Raw genomic sequence first — 26,671 nt, forward strand, 5'->3', positions numbered from 1 at the left:
AAATATTTCACAGAACAGATCCGCCACTTTTGGCGCTCATAAACAATAATAAAGTCCTCGTGCTGCAGGAATTAGGAGGTTTGCTGAAGGTGCAGCTGTGGTGCAGTGAGAAGTTTGCGTGTTTAATAATCTATGACAGTTTGTGTTTATTGAACGGTAAGAATGATTAATAAATCCACATGAAACAGTCCCTTAAAAGTCATGTCTCGCTTTCAGTTTTGGGCTCAGGCGCATTTTGCAATCTCACACAAGCGTACCGAGCTCAAGTGAACCGCGCCCGATTCAGAGCACACATTTCTCAAACAATCCTGGAAAGGGGCCTGGGCACGGTAGTGTGAGTAGGCCCTTAATACTTTTTAAGACACCATGAACACCCTGTTAATGTATTGATTAACACATTAGTTTATGCTTAATTTTAAATAAAAGATTTAAACCTCAGCTGGATGTTTTCATCCACTTGGAGCTGTGTTACACACTGCATGCAAAGTTTTGCATTTCATTCATTAATTTTCTTGTCCGCTTAGTCCCTTTATTAATCCGCGGTCGCCACAGCAGAATGAACCACCAACTTATCCAGCTAGTTTTTACGCAGCGGATGCCCTTCCAGCCGCAACCCATCTCTGGGAAAAATCCACACACACACTACGAACAATTTAGCCTACCCAATTCACCTGTACCGCATGTCTATGGACTGTGGGGGAAACTGGAGCACCCAGAGGAAACCTATACAAAGGCATGGAGAACATGCAAACTCCACACAGAAACACCAACTGAGCCGAGGTTCGAACCAGCGACCCAGCGACTTTCTTGCTTTGAGGCGACAGCACTACCTACTGCGCCACTGCCTCGCCTTGCAAGCTTTTCAAAAACCCATAATAGAGGCTCTTTAAAAACACCATTGTGTAGTTTTTCTTTCATTATTTCAGCAATTAGGATGTTTTAAAAAAATATACGTTGTACCCTCTCATTTACTGCACTCTAAGTTAACCAACTAAGACGACTTCTGCTGCTGAGAAACCGAGGAAACGTGAAAAGGCTCCACTGAAGCTCATCATCCTGGTGTTTTTTTTTTACCATAATATTTTTATTTTTCGTTTTCAGTTTGTACACATTAAAATACAACATTTTACATACATTTTACAACAATAATAACCTTGTCGCATTTACAAATTATACAAAATATAAGGATATATATATATATGTATATTTATAATAAAAACTAAAAGCAAACAACAAACGAGCAAACAACAACAACAAAATAAAAAATAAATAAAATAAAACTGCTCCTCTTTTTTTGTTTTAAATTATGGTAATCTATTCAAACATGACAATTATAATTATACTAAGTACTAGGGAAAGCAAATATATATTAAGTAATGTATCAATGCAGAACTATAAAGCTGGAACTGCATTATCCATCAAATATTATTCATCAACTTCTTCCTCTGTTAATTCCACTTCTTTGATATAACTAATAAAAGGACTCCATATGCTTTCAAATACACGTTGTTTAGCTTTTAGTATATAAGCTATTTTTTCTAATGGCAGACTTGACAACATTTGTTTTATCCATTGAGTAGCGTTTGGTCTCTGCATCTTTGTCCATAGCAAAGCTACACATCTTTTGGCATAAAGCAAGCTGAGGTCTATAAATATTTGTTCGCTTCTACTATAGTTTGAGTCCTCTGGGTATAAACCTAGCAAATCCTGGTGTTTTGTTAAGATGTTTTTTAGGCGGTGTCACTGAGTTTCCAAAGCTCATTCTCACTGTCATCACAGCGTTGTGAAAGCAGTCACAACAAACGCACAGACGCTGACAGACGAGCACATGACAAATGAAGATGTCAGAGGCAGTGAAAGGAAAGCCTTTAAAAAACACCTCGGCCAAGGTCGAGCTATTGCTATTCATGTTTGTTTGATAGGTTTCTGAACAACATTTATTCACATTCTTAACGAAAGTTTTGCTTTAATGACTCTGTCAAGTGCTTCAGAGCAGTCAAGTAAACAAATATTTTCTTTACAGCTTTGAGCTCAGCCGTTTCTTTTTGATAAACATGTTTTTCAAGGTGAAGAGGATTCAATAAATAAATATCATGATTAAAAAATCTTTAGACTTTTTTTTTTTTTATTCCCTGCAAATATCAAAACTAAAAAGCATTGTCTCTATGAACAGCCTTTAATATATTCGGAAGAAAATGATAGATATTCAGCGATTACAAAAAATGTCAAAGAATTGAATAAATTAGAATAAATTAAGGCCGAGAGAACAAACACAGATCTGGAGCTTCTGCACACACACGAATGCTGCGCTGTAGAGGTTACAGCCTACTCGAAGTGCTAAAAATAGGAGAAGAACAATTACATTTTAGTCAATCTCCTGCTTATTTGTTAAACTTCTTCAGCTTGTGTGGATTCTTGCAGTGTGTACTTAAATTACAACTGAAGCTGCGGTCACTCTACGGTTTGTGTGTGCGAAATTCTGTCGTGCGGTGCTGCAAAAAGGGGCGGGAATAAATAAGATTATTATCATCATCATCATTTTCTTGTCGGCTTAGTCCCTTTATTAGTCCAGGGTCACCACAGCAGAATGAACCACCAACTTATCCAGCAAGTTTTTACGCAGCGGATGCCCTTCCAGCCCCAACCCATCTCTGGGAAACATCCACACACTACGGACAATTTAGCCTACCCAATTCACCTGTACCACATGTCTTTGGACTGTGGGGGAAACCAGAGCACCCGGAGGAAACCCACTTGAAGGCAGGGAGAACATGCAAACTCCACACAGAAACGCCAACTGAGCTGAGGTTCAAACCAGCGACCCAGCGACCTTCTTGCTGTGAGGCGACAGCACTACCTACTGCGCCACTGCCTTGCCAATAGGATTATTAGTCATTAAAAAAAGTAATCGATTGCTCCATGTTTTAAATTTCTGTCCAGAGAGGTCATGTTTTGATCCTCGGTTGGTCTCACGCAGTAAAGTGATGTAATTTCATCTTTAACGCATGATCCTGCGTTTCCAGTCTGACGCATTCGCGTGCATATGAATGGAAGTCTATGGGAGGAAAAGCCCAGTGGAAACGGCCATAAAAGCGTACCGAATCGTACCGTACCACTCAGTAAAAATGGGCCAAAAAAAGTGGTACAGTACTTTTTTGGCCCAGTGCTTTTCTGGTACTTTTGAAAGTGGAAATGACATGCATTTCCCTCATTTAACTCTTGCCACTAGCCCAACCAGCGGTGGTTTCCAGAGTTGTTGACTCTCTTAACGCTGTCCCTGTAGAAAATCCATCTTCAGAGACAGGGCCGGAGTGGGACTCTTTTTCAGCCCTGGAGTTTCAAGCCTTAGACCGGCCCACTTCAGTTCACCACTGACTATATTAAAATAAGGTCATTTCCAATTCAGTTTCTAATTACACTATCACGTCTTTTTTTGAGAAAACAGCTGTTTTAGAACTTCAAATGTTCAACAAACCTTACAGTATTATATGTCTTAATAATAAAAAAAATAAAATAAACATATGTTAGTCAGGCAAGAACCGAACCCAGGATGGCAGCATCATAATCTAACGTGCTAACCACTGTACCACAACAGCTGTACTTTGAGAGTTGACTTATCTACTTATATCATCATTAACCTGCAGGCTGTATCCTGCTCATGAGGCTACGAGAAAATAGATAAAAAGAGCAGAGCTGCGGTAAAATAATGAATAAGAAGGCTGTGGTCAAGTAAATAAATAAATTATTTTTAAAAAAAGTGCGACTGCTGAGGGCAACACATTCTGGAGCTAGGGACACCGGCCCTTGCGGCCAAAAAACGGACCGGCCCACCGGGAATTCTCCCGGTCCTCCCGATTAGCAAATCCGGGCCTGTTCAGAGAGAATCTTTATCTCAGGTGAGATTGGCTGAATTTGTGACAGATAAGCCCAAAGACCACAAATGTGTCGCAGAGGGCAATGAACACTAAGGCCCCGTTTACACTAATGCGTTTTAGTTTGAAAACGCATAAGTTTTGCTACGGTTACGCCAACCGTCCACACTACGCCGGAGTTCTCGTGCGCCGAAAACGGAGCGTTTCGAAAACGCTGGAGAGGCCGTTTTCATTCTGAAACGCTGCTGCTCCGTCTCAGTGTGGATGATGGAAAACGGAGACATCTGAAAACGGAGGCGGGGCTGCAGACATTCGCCTCTCTGATTGGGGCTTTTCCTGAATACTAAGTAGCCCACACACAGTTCAGTCCTGCATTCTCTCCGTGTAAGTTCAGACTTCGCATGTTTGATCAAGGCTGCAGTCTCTTCTTCTCAGTTTGATATGGAAAACAGACTATACCGAGGACACGGGTAAATCTTCAAAGGGAACAGTGTACTTTATAACTTCATTCACATCATCCTGGCTACGTTGTTTCACTTTCTCAACAATAAATTGTATACATGATTTAAGGAACTGCCTATTTTTATTTTAATATTAACAACTAAACAGACGGCAGAAATGTTGAGGCGTCGTGCTACATGAGCGTCATCTTCACTGTGTGGATATTTATAACAAAACGGAGCCGATAACAACTGCCTCCTTTCAATTTCAGTGAAAATAAGAAACACACCCTATCTTTTGCTGAATATCAGTTTTAATAATCGATAATGGCCATTATAAAAGTATAACATACAATAAGTTTATACATTATAAGAAATAAAGGCAAGCGATCAGTCAATATACAGAATAGGCTACGTGGTTTCATCAATCATTAACTTATCTTTGCGCTCAGCCAAAACACATTACCTGAGAACAAGTAAGATTCTAATGACCAAAGTCAGGGAATATGTCGTTATATAAAGACAACAAGATGAATGAAATATCCCGTTTAATAAATATAGTGAGATATTAGATCCAGCGGTAGATGCTTGATGAGAAGTCCGACTAGCAGAGCTCTCATCTGGGTAGATGGGCTGCAGCGCTTGCCAGAGAGAGTGTGTGTGGTCACGTGATGTGCGTTTTCAGCGTTTTGGTGTGGACGGAGAGCAGTTCAGAAACGCTGGGTAAAACGCGAGTGTGGACGCGGATCGTTTTCATTCTAAAACGCCGTTTTAAAACTAAAATGCACTAGTGTAAACGGGGCCTAAAGCAGACGATTAGGCTCAATCTACTCCATGCCTGTATTCTCATAAACGAAAAGTGTTTGTTGATTAGTGTGAAGTGCATATTGAAGACTCAGTGGTTTGCTTTTCTACACTCAAGATGAACATAGTTTGCAGCATTTCATATTTAGACAATCCTATCCTTGATTGGGAGGTACACATTAGTTATAGACTTTTTGAAGGAGCAAGGCGACTGAACCCTCTCTTCCTTCTTTAATGCCTCTTTAGGGCTTCAGCGTTGGTTCTGAGGGTGCTCTCAAACCACTAGAAACACTTTACTCTGCTCAGCTGCAAGTGCTCTGACTTAATATTGCACTTTTGCTTGCTAAAGCATGGGGAAAGTGAGAAAGAGACTCGTCCATTAAGCCTGCTTATTTTAGAGTTTGGGCAGCAAGTCTAGACATGGCTTTTTGCCTAATGTGGTTACAGGTGGCAATGCTGCAGATATTTGCCCACGAAGGTAGGTTCAGTGGCAGGAAATGTAACAAAAACACACCTTTTCTAACTAGGTTGTCCATGGCATTGTTTTAGCTGACACAAGGTATCTAGGTTAGCACCCTATCTAGAGCTGCGTCCCAAATGGCACACTGTACACTATGCACTCATGCACTATGTACTTATGCACTTACACACTCAACAGGATAGTACATGTATGTAGTGTTGTCCCAAATGGCACACTAATGTTTTTTAATAAGCGGAAATTCAAACCGTTTCCCTGATGACGTTTGACAGTCGCCTTATCAGTGAAATAAACGACCGAATTATCAAATAATACCTGCCACGAGTATTGCCGCGTTCACCATCGGGAGGCGCTATAATCACTCTCATAGGAGAATTTTGCTTTCACCATCCAAAATAAATAAAATTATTCAACATGTGCGTCCGATAGATCTGCCCCTTTTAGATACGTAAGCAAACCTGCGGTCGTTGAGTGCGTGAAGTGTCCATCATTACACACTTCATTTTAGCGGCTGAATAAGTGCATCATCCGGGTGCACTTACTATTTTTAGAGTTTTCAGTGTGAACACACTACTTACACTATTTACACTACAAAATGGTGTAAAACAGTGCATAAGTATGCGATTTGGGACGCAGCTTAGGTTAGTCATGCAACACTTTGTTGCCCTAGATCAGAGGTCACCAACCTTGTTCCAGAAGGTCCGGTGCCCTGCAGGGTTTAGCTCCAACTTGCCTCAACACACCTGCCTGGGTGTTTCAAGTATACCTAGTTAAACCTTGATTAGCTTGTTCAGGTGTGTTTGATTAGGGTTGGAGCTAAAATCTCCAGGACACCGACCCTCCAGGAACTAGTTTAGCGGTCCCTGCCCTAGATGGAAATAACTCCTTTTTCAGCTAAGTACACTTCAATATCAATATCAAGAGTCAGTCAGATCTTTAAAATACAGTTAATGTGCCTGATGCTCCATCTAATTATCACGTGGTGTTCATGTCGTAATCAGGGCTGGCACGTCCATAGAGGCAACCTAGGCGGCCGCCTAGGGCGGCAGAATAGAGAGGGCGGCGTCCGCAACACCCCCCTTACCACCCGCGTCCTCAGTTATGTCTGCGACACCTCCCTCACCACCCGCGTCCTCAGATATATTCGCGCATAGGCGACAGAATAGAGAGGGCAGGGCAGCGTCAGTGACACCTCCATCAGCACCCGCGTGTCCTCAGTTAAATCCGCGCGTAGGGCGGCAGATTAGAGGTCTGCGACACCTGCGCGTCCTCAGTTATTTCCACGCATAGGGCAGCAGTATAGAGAGGGCAGCGTCGGCGACACCTCCCTCCCTCTGCACCCGCGCCTCCTCAGTTATATCCGCGCATAGTGCGGCTGAATAGAGGTCCGCGACACCTCACTTTATTTTCATAACCAGTCACTTTCGTTTTCACATTTGGGGTTGAGGGCGGCGTGATCGTCCTCTGCCTAAAGCGGCAGTTCAGCTTGCTCCGGCCCTGGTCGTAATTAATCGGTTCAGGTGTGTTTGATATGGGTTGCAACTGAAAGCTGCAGGAAGGTGCTCTGCAGGAACAGGGTTGGCCACCCCTGGTGTAATCCACTAAAATGAATAATTACAGAGTAAGCAGAATGCATTCAAACAACAATTTAATAATCAGATAAATGTGTATTATGCCAATTATTCAGTCAATTCATAAACAATCAGTACAAGACATCAAATTCTTAAAGATAGATCTAAGAGCAAAAGATGCATACCCAACTTCAAAATATACATAGTACGAGCTGATCTGGTTGCAGAATCAAGTTGTCAGACCAAGAAAAGAAACTCCTTTATTAAGAAACTCCTGTGTGTGTGCGAGGTGTGCCCGTTATCAGTGGGTCAAAAAATACCTATTTTATAAACTAATTATGTCTTTTTGTGAGAGAATGAGACCATTGTGCCAGTCACACTGAGACATTTTAAATAATATCAGACATGATGGAAAAAGTCACTTGCGTTGATACAGAAGAGAAGAGTTGGGTGAAGAGGAGAGTGGGTGGGGAAAGGAGTGCGGGAGGATGAGCTTTCCCTCATTCACACTCCTATGGGGTGTAGAAGCAATTATCTCTGTGTTTATACACATCGTTTGTATTGTCCATATGCGAAAGCATCAAAGTATCTGAGATGTATTAAATCTTGCACCATTTGAGCATCAAATACAGTTGAAGTCAAATTTATTAGCCCCCCTTTGAATTTGTTTTCTTTTTTAAATATTTCACAAATGATGTTTAACAGAGCAAGGAAATTTTCACAGTATGTCTGATAATGTTTTTTCCTCTGGAGAAAGTCTCATTTGTTTTATTTTGACTAGATTAAAAGCAGTTTTTAATTTTTCAAACACCATTTTATGGACAAAATTATTATCCCCTTAATGCTATATTTTTCAACAGTCTACAGATCAAACCATCGTTATACAATTACTTGCCTAATTACCCTATCCTGCCTAGTTACCCTAATTAACCTAGTTAAGCCTTTAAGCTGTATAGAAGTGTCTTGAAAGATATCTAGTCAAATATAATTTACTGTCATCATGGCAAAGATAAAATAAATCAGTTATTAGAGATGAGTTATTAAAACTATTATGATTATAAATGTGTTGACAAGATCTGCTCTCCGTTAAACAGAAATTGTGGAAAAAATAAACAGGGGAGCTAATAATTCTCACTTCAACTGTATACTGTATGTCCACACGACTTTTCCCGATATGAAAGAATAGTGTAAAAGTTTGTACAGCAGCTAAAATTACACCATATACGCCTGCATTTACACTGCATCTCTGCCCCTTTTCCATTTGGCCAGAGGAGAACTGGTCCCCAGACTGAGCCAGGCTTTTCCTCAGGTTTTTACTCCACTTCTGTAAATTGGTAAAGTTTTGTTTTCTTGCCACTGTCACCTCTTGTTTGCATGTTGGAAGATCATCCTTCATCAGTTAAACGTTCAACGGTTCAACAGTTAAACGTTCAGCGGTTCAACGTATGTGTTAAACTGAAGTTAGTATTAACCTGACTAGAAGTACATCAGCATACTCTGCTGCCAGCCTGATATGCTGAATATGTTCCATCATCTGAAATATTGTTGTGAATTTTCATTATCTTTATCTATGTACATCAGCCTTGACTCTCTATACATTGTAAAATCACTATATAATAAAGTAGACTGATAAATGCTACGTGGTGGATATAGATGCTGTCTAGAGAAGTGTTTGATCCACCGCCCACAGTGAATAATATTAAAACCTGAGCGCACAGTCTGCTCTTGTTTGTTTGACTGAGGCTGGTATTTGTGTAGCTATTCTGATGCCGGTATTAACACTAGCATGGCGAGCATCTTCATTTATTGATGGATTTCTTTGTTTGATACTGTTGTGTACTGGCAGAGACGCTTCTTCTTATTTAATAAAGTTGTATAGGGGCAGCAATGCTTATTATTATCATTGTTATTTGAATACCTGCTGAAGGTAATATCGGATTTTGTGACTACATACACTCATTGTTGGTTAATTCAGAAGGTGGATGTGCTGCCTCCAACTCTTAGCAGATTAATGGCCCGATTGCATTGCCATGAGTATATAAAAGTAAAGCATTTTAAATAGCATTAAAAAAACGTGCAGGGCCATCAGCAGAACTGCTTGAAAGGTACTCGTGAAAGAGATGAAGTGTGTTGTTTTATAATCACTACTGAGAGTCCAAACACTGAAGCGCGAATCCCTTGATGCACAGAACCATGCAAGTCAGTGGTAACAGCGACGAGGAAAAAACTCTACCAATTGGCGAAAGTGAAGAATTAAAAAGCCTCCAGAGAAACCAGGCTCAGTTGGGCATGAACATTTCTCCCATGGCCAAATGTATGGGCAGAGCTGCAGTCTTGGCACTGGAGAAGCTGGACGTCAGCAAGACTCGTCTATCCCCGGAGCGTCACAGGTCTCATGCTCTCCACTCCTCCAAGACCACCACAGCAGCTGCTCAGGATACGGCCTGGTCCAGGATATAGAAACCTTGGGATCATCTTGTCGCTGGTCTTGGATCGCATCAGTGGCGCTGCATAGTTAGAGGACCTCAGGATGAGTATCCCCAGGTGCAAATAGAGAATAAAGAGAATAATCAGCGTAGCTGCTGTTCATAATGTATATAAACGAGATGCGTGGAGCACATTCATGTATCCTACCGCTAAGTGATGCACTGATTGTATGCCTTACTAAACAGATAGGTCTTTAATCTAGTTTTGAATTAGGAGAGTGTGTCTGAGCCTCGGACGTTATCAGGAAGGCTATTCTAGAGTTTACGAGCTATAACGGAGAAAGCTCAAACCCTCTTTATTCGACTTTGCTTTTCGAGGTACTACCAGAAGCCCTGAGTTTTGAGATCTTAAAGAGCGGGTTGGATTGTAGCGAGACAGAAGGGTGGTTAGATAAACAGGAGCTAGAATATTTAAAGCTTTATAGGTAAGAAGTAGTATTTTATAATCAATACGAAATTTAACAGGCAGCCAGTGTAAGGAGGATAGCATTGGGGTGATATGATCATATTTTCTAGACCTGGTAAGAACTCTGGCAGCTGCATATTGTACTTGCTGAAGCTTGTAAATAGAGGATGCTGGGGAACAGAGCATTACAGTAATCCAGTCTAGAAGTCATAAAAGCATGAGCTAGCTTTCCTGCTTCTGAGGTAAACAGCATACTTCGTAACTTAGCGATATTTCTCAGATGAAAGAAGGCAGTTTTTGTGACATGGGATATATGATGTTCAAAAGTTAAATTGCTGTCTAATATGACACCCAGATCTTTTACAGTAGAGCTAACGCTAACTTTGTATCCCTCTTATTGCAGGTTGAATTGTGAGATCTGCTGTGTGCAGGATTTAGGCCCAATAAATAATAATTCTGTTTTGTCTGAGTTTAAGAGAAGGATATTGTTGGTCATCCAGTCTTTAACAACTTTAATACACTCAGTTAGCTTAGACAGTTCAGACATCTCATCAGGTTTGGTTGAAATATATAATTGAGTATCATCTGCATAGCAGTGAAAGCTGATCCCATGTCTTCTGGTAATGTCTCCCAGGGGTAGCATGTATATTTTAAACAACAAAGGGCCTAAAATTGATCCTATATAATCATATAATGATTGGTCATAAAGCACTGGGCGATTACCAGAGCCAGACAGAATCTGTGCTCATTTTTTGCACAGAATTTTGTGCTCAAACTTTTAAAAATCTATTATATCAAGCTTCCAGTGCGGTGTTAAATATGCATGATCATAATTGGCCTTAAAGCTTCAGGACACCCTGGAGAACTTTTTTTTTATATTAACAGATTTGTGTGTGTTGAGCATCAGTGAAGACAGTGATTCTCAAACGTTTTTCATCAAGTACAACCTTAGAAAAAAATTGTCTCTCCAAGTACCACTAAAATGAGCAGTATTGAAATACAGTAGCATAGTAGGCCCAGTAAATCAGCTACAACTCTGCACAGTTAAAAAACCTGGCAGATTAGCTCAGAAATTTAGGCTATACATCATATATGGCATATTATATACATAATTTTTAATCCATTTTGAAATGTATGAGGCATGTACATGACATATTTCATTCTTCCCTGTACCACTAGAAGGAAGCCTGCGTACCACTAGTGGTACACGTACCACAGTTTGAGAACCACTGAGTTAAGACAATGTTAGCACCTGTCAGCTTTAATTGTGGGGAAAACTGGATAATTTTGAGCTTTTGTCAGCTCATTTCAGCTTCCGGGTTTAAAATGATTTTTGGGGCGGGATCAAAATCGGCGACGTAGCGCAGTACTGCAAGTGCAATGATGACGCGTCGGTTTCTCATTATTATTCATAGCGGCGTGTTCTTATCCTATGAGAAGAGCCGGCTGCTTAATTATTCATGAGACCTGCCAGAGTCAAGCCCGAGCTGTGAGACACAGACCGACAGTATTTAGCCGTTCATGAAGGCTCATATGCCTTTCTTCCATGATCCACGCGGTTTGTTGCATGTTTTCCCATGCGATCTTGTTAGGGCCGATCATACAGCAAAGCTGTGTGTGCTGCTAGCATTTTTGTCGGGAGAGCAGCACGAGAATTAGAGAATGGCGGACGCTGTCTTTTATCAGGAGTTCGATCACATTCAGACACATCACTAAGCTGCTGTGTTCGCCTAAATCCTCCAGATTACCAGCAGGACTAATGGTTAAAATAGACAGGTCAGGAGACCTGCTGCACTGAGTCAGCTGGATACGGGGATTGAGGGAGAATCCTCATTTATAGGGTTTACATGAACACATTTATCTTTATAATGATATAAATTGTGGTTATGTGTATATGAAATTACGAATAACAAATGTAGCAGGGCATTAAATCACTGTATTTTAACTTTGTGAACTATAAACTCATGCGTCTCATTTTGTGAGCTAACTGACGACAACAACAGTTGTTCGCTTACGTTCTCCCCTGCTGGCCACGCCCACTCCTGCCCGATGCTCGCGGAGCTCCGCCCATTAATCATGCATCTTTTGAAAAAATTCTGAAGTAGACTTTAACCGAAAGTGGGGGGTGTCATGGCCCTATAAAGGTTTACAGTGATGCAGATGGACGTCATTATTCTGAGAAAGAGGTTTCTGCATGGGGCTGTGTCTCCTGCTTCCTCTCAGCGAACCATTGTGTTTTATTCATTACCTATTTCTTTAATCAAAGTCTCAGTCTTATTGTTTCCTTTTCAGGTGATAATGCACACTTAAATAATTAAACCTGCATTATTTCTCTATGAATTCCCTGTGCTCTTTAATGGTCTCCCCTTATTCACCATCATGCAGTTATTTCTGTAGAGACGTGTGGACAGATGAGGGCTCATGACGACAGGCGCTTTACAAATAACCCACCAACTGCGCGTAACGAGTCGCCTACGCAAACACGTAAAGATGGAGGGACTGGTCTTGAAGAGCGCAGCAGGTGATTGTGTTATTGTGAGGCTCAAGCCTCTTCTGAAGGATTTCGCAGTGACCTCCGAACTCTAGGAGCGGCCCAGCTGTCAATCAAACCTGCGCAATTACAGCCCGCTGTGATTGCTCATTCATGCCTTTATCAATCATCAGTGTGATTGCACTGGACCCCAAGGAGACACTAAACCACCACAGATGCTCAGGCTTCAGAAAACACATGTGAGAAACACACACTGTGCTGTGGAGACGGAAGGTGAAATCAGATCTTTGCAAACAAAAGCTGAGTTTATTTCATATGTAAGGGCAAATATTGAGAGTAAAGGGGCCCCCTGGTGGTTTGGGGTTACTATGCATATAGGATCGGCTATGTGCATATGCTAGCCAAGGTTATGTATACTGGCACCTGCCTTTAGAAGGATTAAATATACAGGAAATGGTCTGGGTTATGGGCAGGGACAGAGCTATAGAGAGAGAGATAGAGTTGCTACAACACCATTGAAAAGTTAGCACTTATACCCTAGTTAGAGCTGAAGATGGCTGGTTTTGCACTTTTTTGAAAGGCAGTTTGGACTTCTGTTGTAATATAATTGTTGTAATATAATTATTTGTGCTATTTCTGGTCAGGGTGAGGTAGTGCTGCCGCCTTACAGCAAAAAAGGTTGCAGGGTTGAGCCTCGGCTGGGTCAGTTGGCGTTTCTGTGAAGAGTTTGCATGTTCTCCCTGAGTTCGCGTAGGTTTCCTCCGGGTGCTCTGATTTCCCCCACAGTCCAAAGACATGCGGTATAGGTGAATTGGGTTGGCTAAATTGTCCATAGTGTACGAGTGTGAATGAGTGTGTGTGGATGTTTAAAACTATTATGATTAGAAATGTGTTGAAAAAATCTGCTGTCCGTTAAGTGAAGTTTATTCATAAACTAATTTCGAGAGGATCACGTGCTTATGATTTATCACGGCCAGTCTCGTATTTGCTAACCACTAATCTTCCAATCATATGAGCCCTAAGGCACCATAAATAGCCTCAGTTCTCAGTTCACTTTATCTTCGTTTGGAAGAAACCCCCCTCCTCCCCTATTCTCCTCCTTTACCTGTGATTGGGCGGCACGGCGGTCCAGTGGTTAGCACTGCGAACCACACAGCAAGAATACTGCCGGTCCTAGTTCTATAGGACCGGTGGGTGTTTCTGTGGGGAGTTTGTATGTCCTTCCCGTGTCCGCGTGGGTTTTCCCCGGGTTCTCCAGTTTCCTCCCACCATCCAAAGACATTCAACATACATAACAATCAAGCTTGTCTAATTCCTTACGTCCCCTTAGCTACAGCAGCAGAGGAGTTCTGAGATCCACCGAGCTCGGGCTCCCTTCTTGCTCTGCCAACGGGAGGAAGCCCCGGGCTCGAGGAGCCCTTGAGCTCGGGGCTCTCTCCCGGGACAGCATGCCAAATAAGCTTTGTAAATCATCAGCTAAGTGTGAACTCTTGGAACAGAAATTGGGGGAAAAATAAAGAGGGGGGCTAATAATTCAGGGGGGCTAATAATTCTGACCTAAACTGTATATTAATAGGATGTGAGGTCTAGTTACCTACCTCACTCACTATCCTTCAGCTTAGTTCCTGATTTATCAGGGGCCGCCACAGTAGAATGAACCACCAATTATTCCAGCATATACCCTTCCAACTGCAACCCAGTACTGAGAACCACCCAGTACTTTACACACCAGTACTTTACAAACACCTATACACTACTGCCAATTTAGTTACCTATTATTCACCTATAACGCATGTCTTTGGACTGTGGTTGAAACCGGATTACCTACCTAGTGAAACTAAACCATGTGGTAGTAATGGAAACTTTTTTTACATTTTTCTTTACTTTTACTTGAGTACCTTGAGTAACTTTCACCCGAGTCGTTTTAAACATCTGTACTTCTACTTAGGTAAAGGATGTGTGTACTTGTGCCATCTCTGTATACCCGTGTTTCCCAACCCTGGAGGCACACTAAAAGTGCATACAGTATTTTGGATTTGCTCTCCTTTCAAGAGTTCACACTTAGCTGATCATTGATAGTAAAGCTAGTTTGGCGTGCTGTCCCGGGAGAGAGCCCTGAGCTTATAAGATCCTCGAGCCCTGGGCTCCCCCCCGTTGCAAGGCGAGAGGGGAGTTTGAGCTCAGGTAGATCTCGATGACTCCCCTTCTTGCTTATTGTAGCTAAGTGTCGGATATGTATGCTGAAAGGTGTACTCAGAGTTTAGCTAAAGCATTTGGATTAATTGTTTAGAGTGCTTGTTTTTGAACTGTGGGAGGAAACCGGAGGACCCGGGGAAAACCCACGCGACCACGGGGAGAACGAGCAAACTCCGCACACAATTGTCGTCTGGTTTGGAAAGGAATTAAACCAGGGGCATTCTTGCTGTGAGGCAACAGCGCTAATCGCTGGCCACCGTGACGCTTGTTTGAAAGGAGGGAAAGTAGGGTTGGGTGGGGGGGTTTCTTCAAGACGAAGATATTGAGATGAGAAAAGTCTGGTGATTTATGGTGAGTTAAGGATTGTCTGATAGGATAATCAGTCATTAGCTGAAGTTGGAACAGCTGTGAACAATCATAAGCACGTGATCCTCTCGACATTTGTTTATGAATAAACTTCACTTATCTGCACCATTAACGTCAGGTTTTAAAGTTTCTTCTAATGATCTGATGAGTTGATTCAAGTGTGTTTGATTAGGGAGAGGTTGAAATGTGTACTGCTGGTGTACCTTCAGGAACGGGGTTGGGAAACACTGCTCTATATAGAGTCCTCACTAATATAAGAAAATAAACCTGCTTGTGAATGGATAGAGAGTTCTTACAGGCTCCTACAGGTTTTCTCAAGATCTACAGTTGTATACTGTGACTGTTATTGTTGTTGAGTGGAGTAAAAGTAATTGAATTTTTGAATATTGTGCCTTTGGCGTCATGTACGCTGAACCTCACTACTGTTTATTACATCTGTTAGAGAGGAACTAAGGCCTTTTGTGTTGGGAATGCATGAAATGAATGATTTCGGTTTGCATCGTGCTTTAAAAACAGTTCTGGATCTTGAGAGTACGTTATTTGATTTGCTTCTGTATGAAGGGAAGTTTTTTAGTGTTAAGAAACGTCTGAAGATTTTCCTCCTGTTCTTCATTTAGCGACCAGTAATGGCCTATGTCTTCATTAAATTCGCATGTTAAAGGTTATATTTAGCATGCGGGCCGGTGCTCCTCTCTGAAACTGAAGTCGACAGGGTTAACTGGTTCTGCTCTTTGGTTTGAATCTGCTCCGCATTACTTAAATGTGTTCCTGCATGTGTTTGCTTGTGTATGTCTGTAAAAGCTCGCCGCAGCACAGCAACCTCAACTCTGTGAAGATATTTCTGCTCCCTCTAAATAAATGCATTAAAATAAATGTGTTCACCGCTGCTGACTTTGCCCTTGAGACACAACCCCTGCGTTAAATTCACTTCATCTGTTGGTGTTTTTAAAGCCGCGGGGCCGTCGGTCAGAGCGACTCTGACTAGAGAAAAATAAATCCAAGCAGAAGCGCAAATTCATCTTCAGTTACCACACAACACTAGAAGACCAAACACATGCAAACCGCAGCACATCGCTATTCTGACAATAATGAAAATAATGTAATAATAATGTAAATAATGTAAATAATACAGTCAATTTACATCTGTTTCAAAATTTGTTACTGCATAAATCTTAAATAACATGATATTTACAGTAAGATTGTATCAGTCAATGTTGGTTTATGATTTACTAACATGAACAAATAATAAACAATAAATGTATTCTCTTCTGTTAACGTTAATGGAAATCAATTCATTGTTACCCAGCTAGCAAAATTCATGTGGCTCAAATCCGGCCCACATCAGACACTTACATCCGGCCCACATACCACATGGAATGATGTCACCTGGGCAGCTCCTGTTTGCCAGATCTGGGCTACAATTAAGCCATAGCAATATCACATATCATCCAACATTCAACCAAATGAACCAGAACTGAGCCTATTCTGGGCCACAGTTTGCTTTTATTCTGACACTTACATCCGGACCACTCACTGAATGGAATGATGGCTCGCTGGAGGGTGATCCGCTCCTGTTTGCAAGATCTGGGCCACAACTTACCACTCATATCTGCCATGCCAAAGAGCTATGATTTGACCCCTGTAATTATCAAATTATTACTGTACTTTATCTTTACCAAGAGTGACCTTGTTTTAGGATAACAGTACCATACTTGCCACATCTTACCTCGGCTGCTTTGAGCTCACACCATCTTTTGCTAGAGATACCGATATTTGCCATTTGGCCACTATAGGCTCAAATCCACATTAACCAGAGCTTACTGCGCTGAATATTCATCAAAAGTGGCCCAGATATGTTTTAAGATAACTGGGCCATATTTTCCAGATCTTCTCTGGGCCACTATCTGGCTGTATTAGCCAGAGTTTACTGTGCCGAATATTTGCCAAAAGTGGCCCACATATGTTTCAAAATAACTGTGCCACATTTGCCATATTTTCTCTGGTCCTCATTAGGCTCACAGCTGCAATAGCAGAGCTTACTTTGCCGAATATTTGCCAAAATACACTTTACACAAAATACAATTGCACTTACACGTGTGAGCCACTTTAGGTTTAGACCAAATTTACCATTTTCTACATGGGCCACATTAGGCTCACATTAAGATTAATCTTTGCCTTGAATGGCCCATATATGAATTTAAATCGTTGGCCCACTTAACCACTGGCCATTGTACAGGTGGACCACTTCAGGCTCATTTTTTCTGGGCCAAAGGAAGACCACCAGTGCCGCATAACTGCCTAAAGTGGCCCACTTTCGTGTGCTATCTGGGAAGGGGAGGAAATCAACAGAAACTCAGGCCCCGTTTACACTAATGCGTTTTCGTTTTCGCTATGGTTACGCCATCCGTCCACACTACGCCGGAGTTCTTGAGCGCCGAAAACAGAGCATTTTGAAAACGCTGGAGAGGCCATTTTCATTCTGAAACGCTGCTGCTCCGTCTCAGTGTGGATGGGGGAAAACGGAGACATCTGAAAACGAAGGCGGGGCTGCTGAGATTCGCTACCTGATTGGGGCTTTTGTGTTATTGCCTTCGTCACTGTATCCTTCCCTTATTCGTCAAGCCTCTATCACATGACTATAACACATGGCTTTACCGCTTCCTGAAGACAGTACTGTAAACCAGTGGTTCTCAAAGTCACTGGCGTTGTTACTTTGGGGGTCGCGGGCTAAAAAGCTTGGGAACCCCTGGTGTAAACAACAACATGGGCACAGCAATGGGAGCGTTGTTTGCACTATTGTCTTTTTTAGGTGCCATTGTGCAGTTATTCATTTGTTACGTTTAGTAACAACTGGACCTCGTCGTCTGTCCACAAAAATACCTCTCTTCTTTGCCATCGCGTTTAATGTTCAACATTCAAATGGCGTTTGTTGACTAATAATAAGCAAATGCCGAGCGAGACGCATGCTTTCTGTTTATACTAGAACGCGCATGCCCAGAGTGCGCGATAGGTCACGTGATATACGTTTTTGGTGGCGTAGTGTGGACGGAGATATGATCAGAAACGCTAGGTGAAACGCTAGTGTGGACGCGGATCGTTTTGGAGAACTAAAACGCACCAGTGTAAACGGGGCCTCAGAGTTTAGGGAATAAAACCTGCTCCTGACCAGGTTAGGTTTACAAAGTAAGATACCACTGACTCTGAGTTAAAGTTACCTCTCTTTCAGAAACAGGCTTGACTTACCCTGCTATCTCGAGTTTGACAAACCTGCCATTTTGAAACAGTTTCTCTCATTTCAGAGTTAAAATACTCAGAGTTTTTACTTAACCTCCTTTCTGAAACGGACCCAACGTGAACAGTTATAGCAAATTAACAAAACATAAATCCTGGTCATTGTTTCCTCTGAGAAATGAGAGGAAACGTTACTTCCTGCCAACAGGTCAAAGGTACACACTGAGAGCGATAGAGGAGAGATGGATTTTCTCCATTGCAGTGGAATAGGGTCTCCTGGGTTTTGCTGTAACTTCAGTGTCAGTGAAAGACTCCCAGGAAACCCACAAGCAGTGAATTGTGCACAGTTGTCTGCTTTTCTTAGGTAGTCGTAGTGTTGTAATTACTCACCTCAAACCCACCCATGGTGACTAGAGCTGCACGATTCTGGCTAAAATGAGAATCACAATTTTTATTGCCTAAAATAAAGATCACGATTTGCTCACGATTCTGTAAATATAAGATAAAGGTTAACATGAGTGGGCTGTTATTATTGTTATTCTCAAACATGTGGTAAAACAGCAATAGGCTTTGTGTAGCTGTACTGTTGGTTAAAATGCTAAATTATGTATAGACTTGGAATGGTGGACTTGAACAGACTTTAGATTTGTCCTGGTCATTAATGCTGTTGAATTACTGTGTTTGAGACATATGCCTGTCACTGGATACAGAAGACTGGGTGAGTGTTTTTGCATTTCGGCGGGTTTTGGATACTCTTTGGGCTGGAATCAGTCAGCTACATCTGGCAACACTGTGTGCGCTCTCAGTTTAATTTTCTCTGCTACGAGCGGTTCACTTCCTGCGCGGCTCCCAAACGATCACTCTGTGCCACAAACTGAATGTTATTTGTAACTTTATTACCTGTTATTCACAGGCTATGCAGGTTCTGTTCACTAAAGTAGACTTTGTTCAGCTCGCGCGCCCTCTCTGTGGTAACAGCTTACGGTCAGCTCACGTCATGTGTGATTTTGCGGTCGCAAATACATTACATGAAGACAGAAATGACATTTCTGAGGTGAATTATATCTTATAAATACATTATTTAACTCTTTCAACACCATTTGGAGGTGTTCACGTTGCTGAACAACACAGGTAAAACAATGTGGGGACTTGTGCGGCAACAATTGCTTCTCTCCTGAACTTGAAAATATGATTGACAGAATCATAGCAATGCTGGATTAAGATTGTCTAGGGCAGGGGTCACCAATCTCGGTCCTAGAGGGCCGGTGTCCTGCAGATTTTAGCTCCAACCCCAATCAAACACACCTGAGCAAGATAATCAAGGTCTTACTAGGTGTACTTGAAACAATCAGGCAAGTTGGAGCTAAACCCTGCAGGGACACCGGCCCTCCAGGATCGAGATTGGTGACCCCTGGTCTAGGGGGTCGAATCGAGATCGCGATCTTTTTACGATTAATTGTGCAGCTCTAACAGTAAGCTAATGTGACATTGCACATATGAGACAAATGACGTCAGTACATAATAACTGGTTATGATCTATTACTGAACTGAAACTGAATTGTTACCAAGAATAAATTTTGACACCCCTAGTGCCTGTACACACATACCCCTTCATTAGATCATCATGAATACATTTTAATGCACAGCTAATTAAGCTTGCCTTTGTTTTTTGACAGAACGCCACTGATCCAGTGCAGAAGTCTGTGAGGCTCTAGTTCTGGAGCAGCGGGATGGAGATGGAGCGTTACCTGGGGGAAAGCACCAGTTCTCCAGCCAACGCCACCAACACCAGCTCAGAAGCAGCGTCTCAGGTGGAGGCGCTGACGGAGCGACTGGCCATCGTGGCTCTGCTGTCACTGCTGACCTTGCTGACAGCCGTGGTGAACGGAGCTGTCATCGCCGCCATTTGCACCACGCGGAAGCTCCACCTGCCCGCAAACTACCTCATTTGCTCACTGGCGGTGACAGATTTTCTAGTGTCCGTGCTGGTCATGCCCATCAGCATCCTGTACATCACCACAGAGGAGTGGCTGCTTGGGACGTACGTGTGCGAGGCCTGGCTGAGTGTCGATGTGACCTGCTGCACCTGCTCCATCCTGCACCTGTGTGTAATCGCGCTGGATCGATACTGGGCCATCACTAAAGCCATCGAGTACGCCCGCAAGAGGACGGCCCGCCGCGCCGGAGTCATGGTGGCCATCGTCTGGGTGATCTCCATCTTCATCTCCATCCCGCCTCTGTTCTGGAGGCAGCGCGGGGACGCAAATGGCCCGCAGCAATGCATCATCGAGCACGACCACGTGGGCTACACCATCTTCTCCACGTTTGGTGCGTTCTACATCCCCATGACTCTGATCCTCATTCTGTACTCGCGCATATACAGCGCTGCCAAGACTCTGTACCAGAAACGTGGCTCATCGCGACACCTCAGCAGCCGCAGCACCGACAGCCAGACCTCATTCAATCACTGCCGCGTCAAGCATGCCTTCTGTGTCTCCGACGTCTCGACTTCTGACCACACCATGGAGTTCGAGAGGAACAACGTCACTATCGTCCGAATGCCAACGTTTGATACGGAGACGCCGGAGCTGGATGAGAGAAACCAGATCTGCACGTCTCGGGAGAGGAAAGCGGCTCGCATCCTGGGTCTCATCCTGGGGGCCTTCATCCTGTGCTGGCTGCCTTTCTTCCTGAAGGAGCTGCTGGTGGGCCTGAAGGTGCTCATGACCCCCTCGCCTCAGGTGTCAGACGCCCTCACCTGGCTGGGCTACATCAACTCTCTGGTGAACCCGCTGCTCTACACCAGCTTCAACGAGGACTTCAAACAGGCCTTCAAGAGATTGATCAGGCGGAAGGAGCACACATAGACTCACATCCCTTCACAGACAAATACTGCGGAGCGTTCAGGACTTTTTAAACTGGATTCAATAAGCTGCAGTACACAAAACGACAACAGATGATGTTCTTCGGGAAGAGCTGATTACATTGGTGCATAGGTGACATTTGACTCTTGAGTTGAAGGGGGGGTCTACACAAGAAAATAGCAAAACAACATCCTACTTTTTGCCTAGTTCACAGATACAGGATTTAGCCTGATTTCCAAGTGAACAAGCTCTCCAAAAGAGCTGTGATCTGGGAAAAATCAGAGGGTGATTTGTGTGCTGCAGTATTTAACTGTGAACTACTAACCATCACGAAAAACAAACATCTAGCAGGTCAATAATCTGGACCGGTCAGCTTACCTGACATCACTTATATCAGGTGTAGAGATGGACTGCCTCCAATAAGAGAACAAGGGATGGGTTGACCATTGCGCTCATGCACTCAACAGAAATGTCTTTGATTGGTTAGAACAGGGGTCACCAAACTTGTTTCTGGAGGGCCGGTGTCCTGCAGATTTTAGCTCCAACCCTAATCAAACACACCTGAACAAGCTAATCAATGTCTTACTAGGTATACTTGAAACACCCAGGCAGGTGTGTTGAGGAGGTTGGAGCTAAACCCTGCAGGGACACCGGCCCTTCAGGAGCGAGATTGGTGACCCCTGGGTTAGAATATCATTGATTCATGTTCCCCACTAAGCGGCACGGATGCGAGAGAGTTTATAACCACATCTATCAGATCAGAGCTGTGCACAGGTATGGGTGATCCTCTGATGAATAAGCTGATTGGTACACCTTTCAGATGCTCTAGTGCAGGGGTCACCAGGCTTGGTACTGGAGGGCCCATATCCCCGCAGAGATTAGCTCCTACTTGTCTTAACACACCTGCCTGGTTACTTGAAATATACCTAGTAAGACCTTGCTTTTGTGTGTCTGATTAAGTCTGCGGCGAGGCAGTGGCGCAGTAGGGATAGCTTTCGCCTCACAGCAAGAAGGTCGCTGGTTCGAGCCTCGGCTGGGTCAGTTGGCGTTTCTTTGTGGAGTTTGCATGTTCTCCCTGCGTTTGCGTGGGTTTACTCCGGGTGCTCCGGTTTCCCTCACAGTCCAAAGACATGCGGTACAGGTGAATTTCCCGTAGTGTACGAGTGTGTGCGAATGAGTGTGTGTGGATGTTTCCCAGAGATGGGTTGCAGCTGGAAGGGCATCCGCTGCGTAAAAATGTGCTGGATAAGTTGGTGGTTCATTCCGCTGTGGCGACCCCAGATTAATAAAGGGACTAAGCAGAAAACACAATGAATGAATGAATGATTAAGTCTGCAGGACACCGACCCTCCAGGAACAAGTTTAGTGACCCTTGCTCTAGTGAATGCTTTCAGAGCCATAACCAAATACTGCTGAGCACTGGATGGCTGCCTTTCTGATGGCTGAAACTCCATGATGACATTATGAGGAGGCATCTGAACCCCACTCCTCTCCTTTACCCACCTAGCCCCCCTAATGTCACCCATGAATTGGTGTAATAAATTGTAAATCCCTTTTTCCATAGCACATTACCGTTCGATTACTGAGCAAACACTTCTGATGTACTGAGTACCAACATACCCACTGAAACAAAAGGTTTGGACTCATCCAAAAGGCTTGTCTGGTGTTATTTTTGTGTATATCCAATAGGCTTGGGGGGGCTGGGCATTCTCATTCGATGGAGAATTTGATTGGTCTACATCTGTGTGGTACAACATGAGTCATCCTATTTTAATCTGTTTTTCAGGAAGAGAAGACAATAAACAAACCCATAATATAACCCTCACTATGCTAACAGAACTGTTTGCCTATTTTTAGGATGGAGACATTGAAGTCTATAAGTATTTTCGATGACCTGCTACATGTACCCTTTGATTATTGTTAAATTAAAGTTATTAATAAGTCTACACAAATACAGTATGTTCAGTTAATTTTTCAGTCATCTTTCTTGTAGCATTAGGTATTGTGGTCTTATAAGCTGTGAGTACCCTGGAGCAGGGACATCGCCAGTGGGGGGGGGAAGGGGGCCAGAGTGTATAGGGCACTAGCCATTTAGGAGCCCTGAGACGAGCAGCAATTTCAACAATTGCAACAAGCACCCTCCCTCCCCGCAAATCCTGCTCTTTACTGTCCTGCAGCTTCTGTGGTTTCTTCAGCTGAACTCCCTAATAGAGGTCCAGCATTGAATCAACACTGAATCAACAGAAGAAAAATGTACACTTAACACAGAATTTTTATTAGGTTTGGACCTTGAGTAATGTTATTTTGATGATTAAAATGAGTTCACACACACTAAGGCAATTTTAAACCTAGATAATAAGGTGATTAAGTGTTAACCGAGCATTAAAGGTGCAGTATGTAAGACATCTAGGGCTCTATTTTGACAATCCATGCGCAAAGACTAAAGCGCTGGGCGCAAAAACAATAAGGGTGTGTATGAATCCACTTCTGCTATTTTAAAAATAAAAAAAATCCGCTTGGCGCATGGTCTAACAGGGTTGAGCTTATTCTCTTAATGAGTTATAGGTGTGTTTTAAGAATAAACCAATCAGAGTCTCATCTCCCATTCCCTTTAAGAGTCAGTTACGTCAAAATGACGTCAAAATGACTCTTGTACCGAGCTAAAACTAGCAAACAACAATTGCGTCGCGCCTTGCGCCTCATTGTACCGGCCGTATGATAGGGCCCCTAGTGTTTAAAGTAGGTATTGCAGTCAAACTCAAAATATTGGTGAGAGTTTTTTTTTGACGCACAAACAGGTTGCCAGATTGACGACACCAACAGGATAGAGCATGCCTGACAATAAGCTACTAATGTTTACGTTTTTAATATTCAACGCTAAGGATTTTTTCAACTGGCCCGATTGTAATATAACCATAAAACATAACTGGGTAAACTGGTAGTGGGCTGGTTATAGAGGTCAAAACAAAGACAGACATTCAGTCACTGAACACTCATCCTCAAAGCAGAACAACTGACTCCAGCAATGTCTTTTTAGATTAGCAAGTGTTCACTTAGCATGTCTATTAAACATCTGCAAACATATTAGGGTATTTTTATGCTTGTCAAAAAGTACTTAAAAGCATGAAAATGCTTTTCTGTAAAAGCAGAAGTGGGAACAGAGATTCCTACTGTGTAGATTAGTGTGCGCATGAGTTCATCGCTTCCCTAAGGACCAAAAGTTAAGACAAATGTGGATTCATACTGTGAGATGTGAGAGTTTGGTAATTAAGAGGAAGACGATTCAGGAGGAGTTGTGCTTTCTATAGTCCTACACGAAATCTGTTACCCAGTGTCCATCAGATGAAGAGTGTTTGACCTTAAGTCAAGATAAGCTCAGTTACCTGTAAGTGTGGCCATACTGGAGATATTCTGATGTAAACAACAGCATGTGTTGCACAGTTAATGCTCAACTCAATAGGTGGATCTGCGTAATTAAGCTGATTAAACAACAGAGAAATTGCGTGAATGCTGCTAAATCATATGGAGAAGGACTGAGTTACATTTAGGGTGTAATATTTTAATAGATTTAATTTATTAAGTGGTAAAAGAAACGTATTAAAATATTAGAACCAGAAAAAAAAAAAAAAAAAAAAAAAAATATATATATATATATATATATATATATATATATATATATATATATATATATATACACACAGTTGAAGTCAGAAGTATTCACCCCCCTTTGATTTAATTAATTTATTTTTTTTCCCAAATGATGTTTAACTGAACAAGGAAATGTTCACAGTATGTCTGATAATATTTTTTCTTCTGGAGAAAGTCTTATTTGTTTTATTTCGCCTTGAATAAAAGCAGTTTTTAATTTTTAAAACCATTTTAAGGACAAAATCATTAGTTAATTTGTTAATCGACTATCTACAGAACGAACCATCGTTATACAATAACCTGCCTAATTACCCTAACCTGCCTAGTTTACTTAATTAACCTAGTTAAGCCTTTAAATGTCACTTTAAGCTGTATAGAAGTGTCTTGAAAAATATGTAGTCTAATATTATTCACTGTCATCACGGCAAAGATAAAATAAATCAGTTATTAGAGATGAGTTATTAACACTATTATGATTAGAAATGTACTGAAAACATTTGCTCTACGTCAAACAGAAATTGGGAAGGAAAATAAACAGGGGGGGCTAATACTTCTGACTTATTCTACATTCTGTGCCTCCAATATGGCCGACTGAAAACACTATTCTGACTGACATCGAAACCTCCAGACACCAAATGGCCAAGCCGTTTACCTGTCACTTCAATGCTTTGAAAGTCAACCCAATAATAATACTGTACAATTGCTGCTGGTGTCCGGCGAGCAGAGGCTATGATGTCAGGGTTCGGGTTTGATCATGTGACGTTCAATATTTCAGCTTTGATAATGTTTTTGCACTGGTGCTGTTATTCCTGCTGTCTTCTTTAGTAATGTGTCATGTTTGCACATCTAAAGAGCATTTGTGTAGCTGCAGCCAATCTGTTGTCACTGTCAGTAGTGTGGTCTGTGTGTGGGAGCTCAGGAACACAATGTCCAGACAAGACACATATATTTATATTTGCTGCTGATTTACTCACCCTCAGCCCAGATCCGACATAGAAACCTGGACATATAGGCAATTTGCATATATCGTCGAATTTCATATATTTAAAATATGTTTCACACTACCTGACAAAAGTTTTGTTGCCTATCCAGGTTTTAGGAACACCAAATAATCACTTGACTTCTAGTTGGTCATTTGGTATCAGAAGTGGCTTAAATGAAAGGCAAAGGCCTCCAGATTATACCAATTTTTCCATAATAAAATCTGATCATGCCCTGATTATTAATGATTTCATTAGGACAGTAAGGTCTGACTCTGCTTAGACTAACGTCTCATCACTGCACAGAAATAATGTCCAGTATAGAATATAAAGTCCTGCTGCAGTGGAGACAGAATGAATATTGTGTCTGACTCCATCATGAGCTTGGAGGACTGCATCCATACATCTCTGCACTGACTCACATCACTGATTAATAAAGTCATCTGGAATGCCAAAGAAAGCGTTCAGCAGGACTCCCAGAGCTCATTAAGACTCTTTGGGTTCATCTTGAACACCTCCTCCTCCATCTTATCTCAGACAAGGTCAATAATGTTCATGTCTGGTGTCTGGGCTGGCCAATCCTGGAGCAGCTTGACCTTCTTTGCTTTCAGGAGCTTTGATGTGGAGGCTGAAGTATGAGAAGGAGCGCTATCCTGCTGGAGAATTGTCCCTCTCCTGTGGTTTGTAATGTAATGGGCAGCACAAATGTCTTGATCCCTCAGGCTGTTGATGTTGCCATCCACTCTGCAGATCTCTCACACGCCCCCATACTGAATGTAACCCCAAACCATGCGTTCTCCTTAACCAAACTTGACTGATTTCAATGAGAACCTTGGTC

The 26,671-nt window shown here is 42.4% G+C and overlaps 3 protein-coding genes across 9 annotated transcripts in view; 2 read left to right on the plus strand and 1 right to left on the minus strand.

Annotated features, from left to right (window-relative positions):
- Window positions 1-24,847, plus strand: part of htr1e (5-hydroxytryptamine receptor 1E) — a 54,806-nt gene extending 29,959 nt beyond the window's left edge. For 2 of the 4 annotated variants that reach the window (XM_087298008.2, XM_087298009.2), the window contains exon 2: window positions 20,018-24,847. In XM_087298008.2, coding sequence (XP_087154134.1) covers window positions 20,072-21,208 — 1,137 coding nt within the window. In that variant the 5' untranslated portion in view covers window positions 20,018-20,071 and the 3' untranslated portion in view covers window positions 21,209-24,847. The remainder of the gene's footprint in view (window positions 1-20,017) is intronic. The other 2 variants (XR_015518083.1, XR_015518085.1) reach the window with 2 other exon arrangements.
- ppil4 (peptidylprolyl isomerase (cyclophilin)-like 4) overlaps window positions 1-26,671 on the minus strand; it is an 892,903-nt gene that overhangs the window by 732,640 nt on the left and 133,592 nt on the right. The window lies entirely within an intron of this gene.
- The window catches only part of akap7 (A-kinase anchoring protein 7), a gene marked incomplete at its 3' end in the record, with an annotated part of 498,825 nt that overhangs the window by 396,074 nt on the left and 76,080 nt on the right, over window positions 1-26,671 (plus strand).

The sequence above is a fragment of the Danio rerio genome, chromosome 20 (assembly GCF_052040795.2).
Source record: "Danio rerio strain M-AB ecotype USA chromosome 20, GRCz13ab, whole genome shotgun sequence".
NCBI lineage: Eukaryota > Metazoa > Chordata > Actinopteri > Cypriniformes > Danionidae > Danio > Danio rerio.